Below are 14,745 nucleotides of genomic sequence, written 5' to 3' on the forward strand. Positions count from 1 at the left end.
CGCAAAAGCTTCGCCGCATCTTTTAGGATAGCTCTGAATCAAGTCGCGTGGTTTCGCCGCAGCGCCAAGCCCCCGGGCACATTGTATGCGGAACCGGAAACAGATTGGAGAAATCGTCGGGTGCGGGAGCGTTTCTTTGAGAGCCCACTTAGCGAGCTTCCCTTCTTCCATGACATTCAATTCTAAGATGAATTCAATCCTAAGGCTCTAGTTGAAGAGCTTCTCGTGGTGGGATATTTTATTCGTTTTCTTTTCAAGCAAGCATAAATCGTTTCTCAATATTGGTTCCCAACTTTTGAAGAGGCGCCTACTCAGCGAGGAATCGCGGCCTACAATGGCGCTATGTAAGGAAGGAAAAAACAAAAAAACTAAAAACTAACACATGATTGGTTGCCACGCATTTCGTCCTCCCTCCCCTCCTCCCAAAGGAAATAAACTTTGCCTACTTCTAAGAAGAAATTCTCTTGGAGAGGTGCAATTACTAAGTCTGGGAGGTGTATCGATATTCATATGCAAACGAAAAAAAATATTAAGAATAAGCGTTATATTTTTTTTTTGGGGGGGGGGGGGGGGGGCTGAATAGCATACAACTATATCACGAAAATGTGTACCCAGAACAGTTCTTCAGCCTGAGGTATGAACTAAAAAAGCAACATACTTCCCACCACGTTTGACGACAGGTATATATTTTTGTATTCTTTTGTTGTGTACTGCTTGCAGTAAGCAAATTAATGGTTAAACTTAAAAATGTACTACTTAATTCGAACTGTTCATGTTACCCGCCATGGTGACTCGGTGGCTAAAGCGTCTTTCTGCTGAGCACGAGGACGCGGGTTCTACCTCGGCTGCGGCGGCCGTTATTGTGGTGGAGGCGAAAAACAAAAGCGCCCGTATGTAGACATTTCGTCACAGGTCACTGAGCCCCATGTGGTCGCAATTAATCCGAGATCTTCACTACGACGCGCCTCCGCAGCCTAGGTGTAGGTTCGGGGAGTAAAACCCCAATCTTCTTTACGCTGTATCCTTCGTGCCGAAGTTTTTGTTAGCGATTATTTATTCAAAGGGCCAAGCAGCGGCTCTGACAAACGCTTTCGCTCCTCACTTTGCGAAAACTACCCATGCACTGCGAAAACTATGCATATCGCTAGCACAGGCTGGCACCTTGTAAGTTCCTCGCCGCAGCAGATACCTCTTCAGTCTCTACGCTTTTGTTGTGATTTTTGTTTAAGCGGCTATCCAATGCCCGCTGATGTCGATCGTGTCACACACCACAAATTTACAAAGAATTCTCCCACCTATAAGAATGCCGAAAAAGAGAAAAAATGCTAAGTTTTGGTGCTCAACACTTCGAAGCGACACCTGGGCTACGAGGTGCGCGTAGTGGATGGCTACGAAATAATTTAGACGCCGGGGGATCTTAAACGTGGACCTAAATCTCGACACGGGGGTGGTTTTGTTCTTCTCCTCCAACGGAAAAATGGCCGCGGTGGCCGGGGTCAAAACCACGTCTCTGGACTCAGCAGCACAACGCCTTAGCCACAGAGCCACCAAGCTGCACGATTTTCAACAATGCGAAGAATTTTGAAGAAGCATTACATAAAAAACGGCACTCTTAGTTTTCAAATTGATTTATAGTAGTTGATCAGTTGGCAGCCTTGCAAATATTCGAAATCATTGCAACCCTATGTTTCCAGTTGAACCGATAGAATTCGACGTATGCTTCAGCTCCTGGGCGATTCGTTCCACCGGAGTCAATTCGACCTGACAATACGGATTGTGGTTGAGTGGAAGAGGCACTTTCCATTGGCAGGTCTTCATGACTTCATAAACTTGCGCTGCCTTTATAACGGTTTGAAGACTTCTTTCGCTAACGACACCTTTAAACTTGAATAATTCAGCCAAACATCGGCTCCATTAAGATCACGAGTGTCCTATCATCTAGTGAAAGGCAGATCATGAAATGTTTTCCGTTAAGCAAACAACAACCGCAATAGTGAACGGATGGCGTTTGCAACGCGACACGTTGGTCATCCGTTTTCCGTAAAAATTGTGCATAAGATGGCATGGCTTGGTCACGTTAGAAGTTCTATGGTGACGGAAACGCCGGAATAACACAGGCCATTGTTAATTATCTCGTGGGTGGAAATTTTCTAAGGCGGGTTATAGCCTCGGTGTCATGGCTGCGACGGAGGCGCAACTAATCCAGTTTCGGCCGCGTCGACGTCCCGTAAAAGGCAGGAATCGCTCGCACGGATTAGCGAAGTCCCCGCACCAGCACAACCCTTAAACGCGCTCCCTTGCCGCTGCACTAGCTCGCTTGGCTTGCGGTTTTGGCAATCAAGACTAAGCATCAAGAGCGGTATCACATCACAGGAGCGTTGTCGCGAGAACGCATACAGATATTACCAGCAGTACTTAGTTTAAAGCCTGCGTATTATCCCAGAAACCGTGAAGATCGTTTGCGTGCACGTCACAGCTCCCTGTTTTCACTCTTGTTTCCTTCAGAATGAAGGTGACGCCGATGACAGTGACTCTGCGAGCTATGCTCCATCCGCCAGAATAGGGCTGTGCCTCTGAAATACACACCAATGTACGAGTGCCAGACGTGAGAGATGGAGGCCAGATTCTATTCGACGCTGCGAGCATAGCTTTCTGAGCCGTTATTGTTACTGCTACCTATTGGTTTCCGTTCACGATGTTTTATGACACTTTCAAACCAGCCGAGAGCTAGACGTGTACAGGTCACGAGACAAAAACAAGAGTTGAAAACTCTTAATTACACACAGTGCGGTCCACCATCTGTCCTATTGATTTGATTGATTGTCGGGTTTAACGCGCCCACGCAACGTATACGATGAGGCGCGGCATAGTGGAGGGCTCCGGGTTAATTTTGACCACCTGAGGATCCTTTACGTGCGCCGAAATCTCGTACACACGAGCGTTTTTGCTTTTCGCCTCCATCAGAAAAGCGGCCGCCGAGGTCGGGAATCGAACCCGCGCCCTCGTGCTCAGCAGCACAACGCCTTAGCCACTGAGCCACCGTGGCGGGTATCTGTCCTAATCATGAGTTGTGCACTGAAATGTTCACGTAATAAATCATCTTAGCGGAAACCACAAAGGGGACTTTAACAGTCACAGTAAAACGCAGGCAGATATACGTTCGTCAAAGAGGCGCAAGTGAAAACTGAGAAAAAAAAAAAAGCTTGTAGCAGCGCGGCATCAGACTGTGATCGATGACTGAGGAGGGGGCGGGGGGGGGGGGGGGGGGGGCGTTCTTTGAATATTGCGTGGAAAGCTTTCTAGTGAGTATTTTTCCTAAAAAGCCGTATCCTACGTTTGCCTTCGGGCGAGGCTAAGTCCTCCTCTTGTTATTTTGGCCTTAACTAAGTGGCGCGCTAGAAATATTTTTCAGACAATTGTCCGTAATTTTGAGTTATCTAACAATTCGACCGTGGGCCTGTCTCCGGATTTGGACGATACACAGAGGCCGGCGATCTAGATCGCGTTCTTAGGCAAGTTCGTGATAAATACCGTATTTTCGCGATTGTAAGCACCCCCCCCCCCCACTACTTTCAGAAAAAAAAAAGGAAAAAAAATGTTTGCACGCGAATCTAAGCACCCCTTTTTCTGTGAGGAAGCGAGCCTTGCCCAGGCTATAGAGTTGATAAGGCCCAGGCCGCCAACCACCCTTTCTCGCTCTGTTCTTGAGCCTTTCACTCCACTTGAGTCATTTGAAAGAAATGCTCGATGGAACAAAAGACAACCTGCTGCGAGATACTCATAGAAGCGGCTCAAGCGGTACTACACACCCGAGTGGTAGTGAGAGTGAGTGACTGAATACCAGGTATCAAACGTAAGCAGAGAGTTCGCTGTCTCTGCGTACTTTTTAACAGCGAAGCTGTTCAGAAAATCGTAATTTGTCGTGTCCGCAGTTAAAAATACCAAGAAATTAAATACTAAGCAGTTAAAATACCACGACCGCGGTCCTCGCGGCGACCACCCGGCAGTTAAAAAAACCAAGATTCCCAGCGCTCGTGTGTGCGTGCCTCGCGACGACCGCCCAGCGTCCCCTGCGCACGTTCGTCAAGCCAAGCATACCTACTTAGGGAGATTGGCCAAGATTGGCCAGAAAAAGAAAATTGCAGCGTTCGACGTAATCGCGGCAACACTTGCTCGGAACGAGAAAGACACGTCATAGTGTACGCCCCTTCAAGGTGATGTCCAGTGATTATCACTTCCAGAAGAATGAAAGCTCACACTTATAGCAACAATGATGGAGTGAATGTCGTTGCGGCAGCGAAGAAGCAAATCGGCTGCAATCGTGGACTTAAACCTTCATGATGGTCGTGAAGGTTGCGTACAGCTTCGCTGCCTTCAAGTCTTGCGTGTTTTTTTTATTATTTTTTCCTACATTTTTCTTAATATTTGCTGTATAAAACACAATTCCTTGCACCCGTCTCATCTTGCTACTGCCGGGAAAAGTGTACGCGTATGTGGCGGGAGGTCATTTTATATTTGCCGGTTCAAAGCACCCCCCACACCCCCTCGCACTTTTGGCCTTGCGAGCATGAAAAAAAGCGGGTGCTTGGAAACGAGTTGTTTAAAAAATAAAGAAGAGGCTTGTCGTTCTGGAGGATCAAGTGAACCATCAGATATGTTAATAGAAGATCCATTTGGTGGATCCTTAGGAATGGTTTAGCACCGCATTCCCTTCCCTCGCGACCTTGAGGATCGACCCGACGCTCCACTCACTTATCTTTGGCTTCACGAGCCCGAAACTCGGCGTTTCTTTTCTTGAACACCGTTTAAGAGTCGCATCCGCCCACTGTACTTACTCAGTCTCAGTTCTCACTTTTTTGCTCACTTAGCGGCGGCATTACTTCTCGGCATTTCGTCGCCGTCATTCTCATTCCACGCTCTTTTGCCACCTACTCGGCCCTGAACTCGGTTCACGTACACTCCATTTAACATTACGAATGAACAGCCTGTACAATCGGCTACGCGACGCGTTCCAATGGGCCCGGAGCCCGAGAACTGGGGTTTAGTTTATCGGCTGACGTCGAGCCGAGGCAGCAACGGCGGCGGCCGATTGCCTGTCGCTGTACTACGTCATTAGCCTCTGCACCAATCGCACTCCGCTTCCGCAGCCCTCCTCTACCCCCATTCCTCGCACCTCCGTCCTCTCATATTCATAGAATGATCTTTTTGGCCTACGCGGCAATCTATCAATAACAAAATAATAAAAATATACTTCTATATGTGTAACCGATTAACTTAAGCACATCCCATCGTTTCCTCTGCTTAGTTTTGCTGTTATGCGGCGAAAAGGCGCCGCTTAACTATAAGACCTGCATCTCAAGAGGGAGCATGAAGGGACAGTAACAACGTGACATGCGCGCGATCGAGCTAAGATGGGAGCACCACAGGCCGCATCTTCCTGTAGAGGGCTAATCCGCACAACAGTCATATTAGCTTTGGAGGTTCTGCGTGTCTTTGCAGTATAAATAGGGGGTTAGCGTCACTCTTTCAGGCTAAGATGGGAGCACCACAGGCCGCATCTTCCTGTAGAGGGCTAATCCGCACAACAGTCATATTAGCTTTGGAGGGTCTGCGTGTCCTTGCAGTATAAATGGGGGTTAGCGCCACTCTTGACGATGCCATACTGCAGTGAGCAAGATAACGGGGTATGTTCATTATGTGCCGCACATTCAAAGCCTACCACCCGCGCCTGGAATTGGAGATTTTTCTGGGGTGGTTCTTCGCCATCAAGCGACACATGGTACGTCGACCCAGAAGAGTTAGCCTGAATTATGTACGTTTGTTCTTTCTCATTAGGACGCGCATCACCTCGTGGTCCTTCAAGCGACTAATATCCAAAACGTTATGCCTGAAAAAAAAAAGCACATCTTCGACAAATATAACAGCATCGATAAAAATCTAGAGAAAGCGCACACTCCAACTAAACACTAAGAGAGAGACCGGGCCTCCCGAAGCCGGCTTCGAGTCTGTAATTCAGAGGTTGACACTCACAAGAGGAGAGTAGAAGCAGCTTTTTGTTTAGTACGCCGTGCTACTCTCTAAATACATGGTCCAAGTCTTTCTCTTTTTTTCCGCTTCGATTTCATGCAGAAGAGCCATGCTATCGAATACGCATGCAAGGGCGGCCGGTGGCAGTGTTTGTGCCACTCACTCTCTCGGCAGACTGGCACAGCGTCGTGAGTCCAGTTTCCGAACTGGCAGACGGTGACGTTTGGTCCCACCAGCTGGTATCCGTCCGTGCAGTGGAACAGCGCCCGCATGCCATGGTCAGTCTTGGGCGCGATCACAAAGCCGTGTGCTGGCCGCTCGGGGAGGCTCTTGCACCGTGCTGCGCGGCCGCCAAAACAGCATGCAGCGGCGCACGTTGTGTAATGGAGATGCGAATTCGCGCACTGCAATTTCACCGACGAAATGTAAACTCTCACCCGCTACTACCAACTTCATCTATGTGGCTGCGAGTGAAGAAAAGTTAGGGAACATTAAAAAACGACCATATACATATCACACACTATCCATTGACGTTAATAGGGCATCTGTAGGGGCGAGTTGGTGCTGCGTAGCTGGAGTGGAAAGCGCTTAAACTTTCTTGTCTTGGTGTGTTGTTGTCTTTCTGGTCCTTGTTCCTGCTGTTTAAAGTTTAAGCGCTTTCCCCTCCAGCGACACACTAGCCAGTTCAGCAAACCTTTTGTTCCAAAAGGTGTGTACCTGCTGCTGCTTACGTTCTACACGCATGAGAGTGCTCCTATCATAACGTTCGCGAGGTAAAGTGACTGCGCATGATGCGTACGCATCATGCCGTAAGGTGACTGCCACAAGGTGACTGCACTCTCTGCTGCTTCATGCCGGGAAACGACTCCGATAGCAGGGCGCCCCTCTCTCACCGGGTGCGCAGATGGGCAAGTGGGTCCAGGATCCGTTGTTACAGCGGGGTGGCGTAGCGTTGTAAGCCAGCTCGTAGTGCTCGTGGCAGCTGACGCTCAGTTGGCGCCCGTGCTCCAGCCGGGACTCGGGAGTCGACAGGTTCACGTGCGCGTGCTCTAGCGTCGGGATCTTGCACGGTGCTGCGTACGCACAAAAAGCGTCAGGCCTGCACAGCGCCATAGGCCATACCATCCTAACGTCCCCTCCAGACACAGCACTCAGTCAGCGTTCATTTCACAGAGTTACGCGGGGGGAGCAGCCAGCAAGGACAAAGGCATGCCGCACTATAGAGGACGCCTCCACACAGGGCACGTGCTTCCAACATCCAGAACCAATGAGCTCTTAATTGAATATGCTAATTCTCTCTCTCTCTCTCTCTCTCTCTCTGTCCTCCCGCGGAAATTTTTGTAAAGCTACCGTTACTGCATGAGTTTTCTTCCAGCCGAATCACTCGCAATTCCGTGGAAGCTACGGGGATTCTGGCTTGGGATGATGCCATCTGACGCTCCCCCCCCCCCCCTCCCCCCCCTAGTGGAGACGTCATCCTACTTCTGGTTTCAGCGTCTATTTCAACTGCATGAGACAGAGAGAGAATTCTTTTATGAGACAGAGGACTGCCACCGTTTTGGTTTACCGGAGGTGCGTGTAGGCAAACTACTCTCAACTGGGTGCCGGCGTAATCTGTTGTGGTCATACGGAAGGTCTACAAACAAACTCTAGACGGATACTCCTGGCACAGCGCATGAGCAGTCTTACACTAATTCAGAAGAAATTTTAACACGAATAAAAGCGACAGGAGAGAGAGCGAAAACTTTTTGATGAGCCAGCATGTGCGCTAGCAGAGTGGTTGGATTGAAATTAGGCGGAGTGGTGTTCCAATGATTCCTGATGTGGCTGCAGCAATGGACATGTGTCGAAACGGTCATCAAAAACTCTCGGAGGCCCTTTGTAGCTTTCGAAATGGCAGAATATAGAAAGCGGCTTTGAAGGTGCCCGTTCAGCGGCCACCTGAAAACAATATCAGCTTGGTGTGGACGTCAGCCCACTAGTCAACAAGCGGTAACGTCATGGCACACATGACAGCCCAAGATTTGCCGACCAGGCACTACTGGGTAGTTGGCTGAGGATGGCGTTTCCTGTATTCACATATCACGGCAACCCGCCGAGCTGTAAGATAGAAAAGCGTAGGTATATTATCACCTACCACTCTCCCAGTAAGGATCAAGAGCGCGGGCTTAGGCTCCTGTAGAACAATGCGTATCCCCATCCGTCTAAACTTCACGCAGTCTCGCCCGTGCAGTGCGGCTAATTCTGACGGAGCACCATGCACCCTCTTCCCCGCAATATTGGCCTGCTAAGGTAACCCCGACTTGGATCCAGTTTCCAATCCGTCTGTTGAACAGCGGGAGGAGGAACTGACCAGTTCCGATCAAGAGATTAGCCTTCGGCTGATAATACAAGCAGAGGTAACACCAAGATACAACTGGGTCCTGGAATAAGAATTCCGTCCACATAATACTTTTATGTCTATTAAAGTTTGCTCGCTCTCTCTGGACAGTTCATCAGTGAAGCGACTGGTCCAAATTTTTTGCAATGTGCAACCAATGCCCGAATTTTCGCTATGATAATCGTATGATAATCGTATCATTCGTATGATAATCGTAAAGCTACTGTTTAAGTGGCTACTTGCAGCAAAAAAAAATGTTCTAGAGTAGCCTTCATTTACTGTTCTGCACTGCATTTATCAAATGATGCCACGACGATTGCTCTAACACTTCGTCACTGAACTCAACTGATTGTACGATGTACAGCGATTCACGAGCAGTGTTTGAGAAAGGCAGTACGTACCGTTGTAAACATGAGACTAGCAATACTACTATCTGTTGTTAACGGCAAGGTGGCGTATCTGTGACCCGTCTGACTGACTGGCCGCCTGACTGAGTGACTAGCTGACTGACTGATTCATCATTACCCAGCCCGAACACTGACTGTAGGTGCTTAAAATTTGTAGAGTATATTACTTCGGTCGACACAGAGGCTCACGATGCAATAATTTTCCAAATTTCCCAGTGCTGCATCACACTGGTGGTGCGTTTGGTAACGCTTGTGCTAAGGTGGTGTTACCTTATGTGTAAGCTTGTTGCTGTTACCGCCAGCGTGAGCCCGCCATACATGTATAAAAACAACGCTTAAAAATGGGCACTAAACGCTAAATAAAGTTTCGTTTTAAGCAAAAGATCACACTTTTTATAGCTCCTCCCTCCTTTAGATACGACAAATGATGCCTTATTTGTTCAGAAATAAGAAGTAAAGCTGCTCCCGCCTCCTTCCATTCTCCATCTGGGCCGAATTTTTTAGTGATGTGGAAGGTCCCGGGCAAAAGTGTCAGTAGACAATGTCGCTTTTTCCACCGTGCCTGGAAATACTTCAAAGGCTTTATAGTTATCGCCAGCACACAGAAACAATGCGTGATTTGCTCGTGGCAGCAGATACCTCTCAGAGTTTTTGCTTTGCTTTTGTTTAGATTATGCCTATAGTGGCTACCGAATGCGTTTATTGTTGACCTGAAATAAAACCGACCAAAATCCACGACATCGCTCGAATACCATCACTCAAACACAGATTGATAAAGAGAGAAAAATCTTTTGAGCAAGTTTTAAAGTTATTCGATGAGCGTAGAGCAGTATTATTTGGCTTGGATACACCTAACCTAATACTAGGCAGGCTGGTTCAATACGTGTTAAAAGCGTCTAATATATTTACGTTCTGTTTAATAATTTCATTTGAGAGATTACACGTCTTCAGTTTGAAACAAAAACTAGAAAATCGTTTTTCTTTATAGAGTCTCTTGTTACAGTGGCGTAAATCCAGAAAAATCACAAGGGGGGACACACATCTTGCCAAGGCGGCCATTTTGTTTTGTGCTTTATTTTCATTTATATACAAATTACTATCGTGATTTGAATTAAAATAAGAAAAACGAGCATGCTTTCATACCTCACGTAATTGCACTTCGCTATTGCAGACGTTAAAAAAAGATCAATAAGAAATACTCTGTACAATATGATTACTGATCACCTATGACATGTTTCCTAGCTTTCGACACTTCTAGAGGGTCCAAAAACGAGAGCGCGGTTTTTGCACGCACTAACAAAGTTTTTCAACAACCCTGGCAACGTTATGAGGTCTATAATGTCTTGATCAACGTGTGCCAAAGCCATGCAGTAGAGGCGTTCCTCCCCCATCGTACTACGCAGCCATGTTTTCAGTCTTCTCAAGGCACTGAACGATCTCTCTGCTTCACAGGAAGAGACCGGCATCACTAAGATAATCCTGAGAACACTCTCCACTTCCTTGAAATACTGGCGAGTGGACGTGTGCATGTTCCGGAGTACTGCTGCCACGTCGTCGACACTTGCACAGGGGGGGACACTTGCAAGAGGTGTCCCCCCCAGCCCGAACACAAGGGGGGTCAGGACCCCCCAGACCCCCCCATGATTTACGCCACTGCAAGTTGTTAGAATAAGCTTCATCAACTAATGTTGCCCATTTTTTTTCGACCAAACAACCGCTTTTAATCAAACTCTATTAAGATAGTTCGAATAAACGATAACTGCGGCATTCAAGCTTTTTTTTAAAAGAATTACACTTCAATGTATGGAAAGGTAATGGGTATGGTTAGAGTTATTTTTGGCTGTTTACCCCCCCCCCCTCACCCTTTGGAATGCATATTTACGTGTTTAAGCATACATGCACGTTGTAATATTTTGCAAATTCAATACTACATGTGGGAGCCGTGGCATGGAGTGTTTGAGAGATGCGAACCGTATGTAGGTGTTTATAGACACGACGTACGATTATGCAACTTCCCGCGAAGAGCGACCGCACAATTGAAGTGACAGAAGGAGGAAAGAAAAGCTTAATTTTTTCCTATGGAGGTACGGAACAAAGAACCAGAAGCGAGTACGAGAGAGAGGGAGAGAGAGAGCGAGCGATATATATATATATATATATATATATAGCGAATCAGAATAGGAAATGAGGGGCTCGTTGAAAATAACACAGAAATAAGGGTTGGCAGTCGAGAAAACCTCGGAAAGCAAAGGGGAGGATGTGGTAGATCAATGAAACAGATTAAGAATTTGGAAAGAAAGAAAGAAAGTGAAGAAAAAATGCCCGCCAGGTGGGATCCGAACCCACGACCTCCAGAATACCGGTCTGGTGCGATAACCACTACGCTACCGGCGGGGCGATTTTCCCATTCACTTTCTGGGGTATTTATGTTAGGTATGTTTGTTTCCTGTGCTTGGGGGTGGTAGCCAGCGCCATTCGGACTAATCGGGGTGAAGGGGACCTTCTTTATAACCCCCGGGTCGTGACTCGAGTGTCTACGACATGTCCAGAGTGGTCGACCAGCTTTGAACCCTCTTAAGCTCCCTTTGGCAACAAGACTGCCAGAACAGAGGCCCTCGCTATGCATGTAGCGAATCAGAATAGGAAATGAGGGGCTCGTTGAAAATAACACAGAAATAAGGGTTGGCAGTCGAGAAAACCTCGGAAAGCAAAGGGGAGGATGTGGTAGATCAATGAAACAGATTAAGAATTTGGAAAGAAAGAAAGAAAGTGAAGAAAAAATGCCCGCCAGGTGGGATCCGAACCCACGACCTCCAGAATACCGGTCTGGTGCGATAACCACTACGCTACCGGCGGGGCGATTTTCCCATTCACTTTCTGGGGTATTTATGTTAGGTATGTTTGTTTCCTGTGCTTGGGGGTGGTAGCCAGCGCCATTCGGACTAATCGGGGTGAAGGGGACCTTCTTTATAACCCCCGGGTCGTGACTCGAGTGTCTACGACATGTCCAGAGTGGTCGACCAGCTTTGAACCCTCTTAAGCTCCCTTTGGCAACAAGACTGCCAGAACAGAGGCCCTCGCTATGCATGTAGCGAATCAGAATAGGAAATGAGGGGCTCGTTGAAAATAACACAGAAATAAGGGTTGGCAGTCGAGAAAACCTCGGAAAGCAAAGGGGAGGATGTGGTAGATCAATGAAACAGATTAAGAATTTGGAAAGAAAGAAAGAAAGTGAAGAAAAAATGCCCGCCAGACCGGTATTCTGGAGGTCGTGGGTTCGGATCCCACCTGGCGGGCATTTTTTCTTCACTTTCTTTCTTTCTTTCCAAATTCTTAATCTGTTTCATTGATCTACCACATCCTCCCCTTTGCTTTCCGAGGTTTTCTCGACTGCCAACCCTTATTTCTGTGTTATTTTCAACGAGCCCCTCATTTCCTATTCTGATTCGCTACATGCATAGCGAGGGCCTCTGTTCTGGCAGTCTTGTTGCCAAAGGGAGCTTAAGAGGGTTCAAAGCTGGTCGACCACTCTGGACATGTCGTAGACACTCGAGTCACGACCCGGGGGTTATAAAGAAGGTCCCCTTCACCCCGATTAGTCCGAATGGCGCTGGCTACCACCCCCAAGCACAGGAAACAAACATACCTAACATAAATACCCCAGAAAGTGAATGGGAAAATCGCCCCGCCGGTAGCGTAGTGGTTATCGCACCAGACCGGTATTCTGGAGGTCGTGGGTTCGGATCCACCTGGCGGGCATTTTTTCTTCACTTTCTTTCTTTCTTTCCAAATTCTTAATCTGTTTCATTGATCTACCACATCCTCCCCTTTGCTTTCCGAGGTTTTCTCGACTGCCAACCCTTATTTCTGTGTTATTTTCAACGAGCCCCTCATTTCCTATTCTGATTCGCTACATGCATAGCGAGGGCCTCTGTTCTGGCAGTCTTGTTGCCAAAGGGAGCTTAAGAGGGTTCAAAGCTGGTCGACCACTCTGGACATGTCGTAGACACTCGAGTCACGACCCGGGGGTTATAAAGAAGGTCCCCTTCACCCCGATTAGTCCGAATGGCGCTGGCTACCACCCCCAAGCACAGGAAACAAACATACCTAACATAAATACCCCAGAAAGTGAATGGGAAAATCGCCCCGCCGGTAGCGTAGTGGTTATCGCACCAGACCGGTATTCTGGAGGTCGTGGGTTCGGATCCCACCTGGCGGGCATTTTTTCTTCACTTTCTTTCTTTCTTTCCAAATTCTTAATCTGTTTCATTGATCTACCACATCCTCCCCTTTGCTTTCCGAGGTTTTCTCGACTGCCAACCCTTATTTCTGTGTTATTTTCAACGAGCCCCTCATTTCCTATTCTGATTCGCTACATGCATAGCGAGGGCCTCTGTTCTGGCAGTCTTGTTGCCAAAGGGAGCTTAAGAGGGTTCAAAGCTGGTCGACCACTCTGGACATGTCGTAGACACTCGAGTCACGACCCGGGGGTTATAAAGAAGGTCCCCTTCACCCCGATTAGTCCGAATGGCGCTGGCTACCACCCCCAAGCACAGGAAACAAACATACCTAACATAAATACCCCAGAAAGTGAATGGGAAAATCGCCCCGCCGGTAGCGTAGTGGTTATCGCACCAGACCGGTATTCTGGAGGTCGTGGGTTCGGATCCCACCTGGCGGGCATTTTTTCTTCACTTTCTTTCTTTCTTTCCAAATTCTTAATCTGTTTCATTGATCTACCACATCCTCCCCTTTGCTTTCCGAGGTTTTCTCGACTGCCAACCCTTATTTCTGTGTTATATATATATATATATATATATATATATATATACATATATATATATATAACACAGAAATAAGGGTTGGCAGTCAGGAAAGCCCCTCATTTCCTACTCTGATTCGCTATATATATATATATATATATATATATATATATATATATATATATATATATATATATATATATATATATATATATATATATATATATATAGTCTGGAATCAAGAACTCACACAGAGCGCGAAAAAATAATGTTAGTAGAGACAGAGACACACGAGAAGGACATTGAAAATAAAAATAAAAGTTTACTGACGTTTCAGGGAGAGGACTCCCTTTCTTCAGAGTACAAAATAAGTTCGTTTCAGAGCTATATATATACAGAAAATGTAGCAAGGGCGAGGGCAAGGTGAGAGGAGGGAGATTACAAACTCTCCCTTCTCTCACCTTGCCCTCGCCCTTGCTACATTTTCTGTATATATATAGCTCTGAAACGAACTTATTTTGTACTCTGAAGAAAGGGAGTCCTTCCCTGAAACGTCAGTAAACTTTTATTTTTATTTTCAATGTCCTTCTCGTGTGTCTCTGTCTCTACTAACCTATATATATATATATATATATATATATATATATATATATATATATATATATATATATATATATATATATATATATATATATATATATATATATATATATATAGTCTGAAAAGATAAAAACTCACACAGGGCGCGAAAAAAATAAGATTAGTAGAGACAGAGACAAACGAGAAAGACGTAGAAAATAAAAATAAGTTTACTGACGTTTCAGGGAGAGGACTCCCTTTCTTCAGAGTAGCTCTTCAGACTCCCTTTCTACAGAGTTTGTCTCTGTCTCTACTAACCTATATATATATATATATATATATATATATATATATATATATATATATATATATATATATATATATATATATATAGAGAGAGAGAGAGAGAGAGAGAGAGAGAGAGTTTAAGAGTTTAATCAGACGGGAATGTCAACCTTGCACAATTCTGGGCTGGCTACTTGGGGTGGTTGGTGATGATAAAGTGATGATTATATGCGTACATAAAAATTGTGCCCCCTTCGCTCTATAGTGCACTTGGAAGCGATCCAGTTTATTAATTCATCCCCGC

General features: G+C 46.4%; 1 protein-coding gene across 3 annotated transcripts in view; it reads right to left on the minus strand.

Annotated features, from left to right (window-relative positions):
• LOC144146717 (sushi, von Willebrand factor type A, EGF and pentraxin domain-containing protein 1-like) overlaps positions 1–14,745 on the minus strand; it is a 759,548-nt gene that overhangs the window by 158,325 nt on the left and 586,478 nt on the right. For all 3 annotated transcript variants that reach the window (XM_077678646.1, XM_077678652.1, XM_077678657.1), the window contains exons 10-11: positions 6,921–7,100; positions 6,191–6,367 (exon numbers count right to left, since the gene is read on the minus strand). In XM_077678646.1, coding sequence (XP_077534772.1) covers positions 6,191–6,367; positions 6,921–7,100 — 357 coding nt within the window. The remainder of the gene's footprint in view (positions 1–6,190; positions 6,368–6,920; positions 7,101–14,745) is intronic.

The sequence above is a fragment of the Haemaphysalis longicornis genome, unplaced genomic scaffold (assembly GCF_048455015.1).
Source record: "Haemaphysalis longicornis isolate Haplotype H1 unplaced genomic scaffold, Haemaphysalis longicornis Haplotype H1 scaffold_1, whole genome shotgun sequence".
NCBI classification, from domain to species: domain Eukaryota; kingdom Metazoa; phylum Arthropoda; class Arachnida; order Ixodida; family Ixodidae; genus Haemaphysalis; species Haemaphysalis longicornis.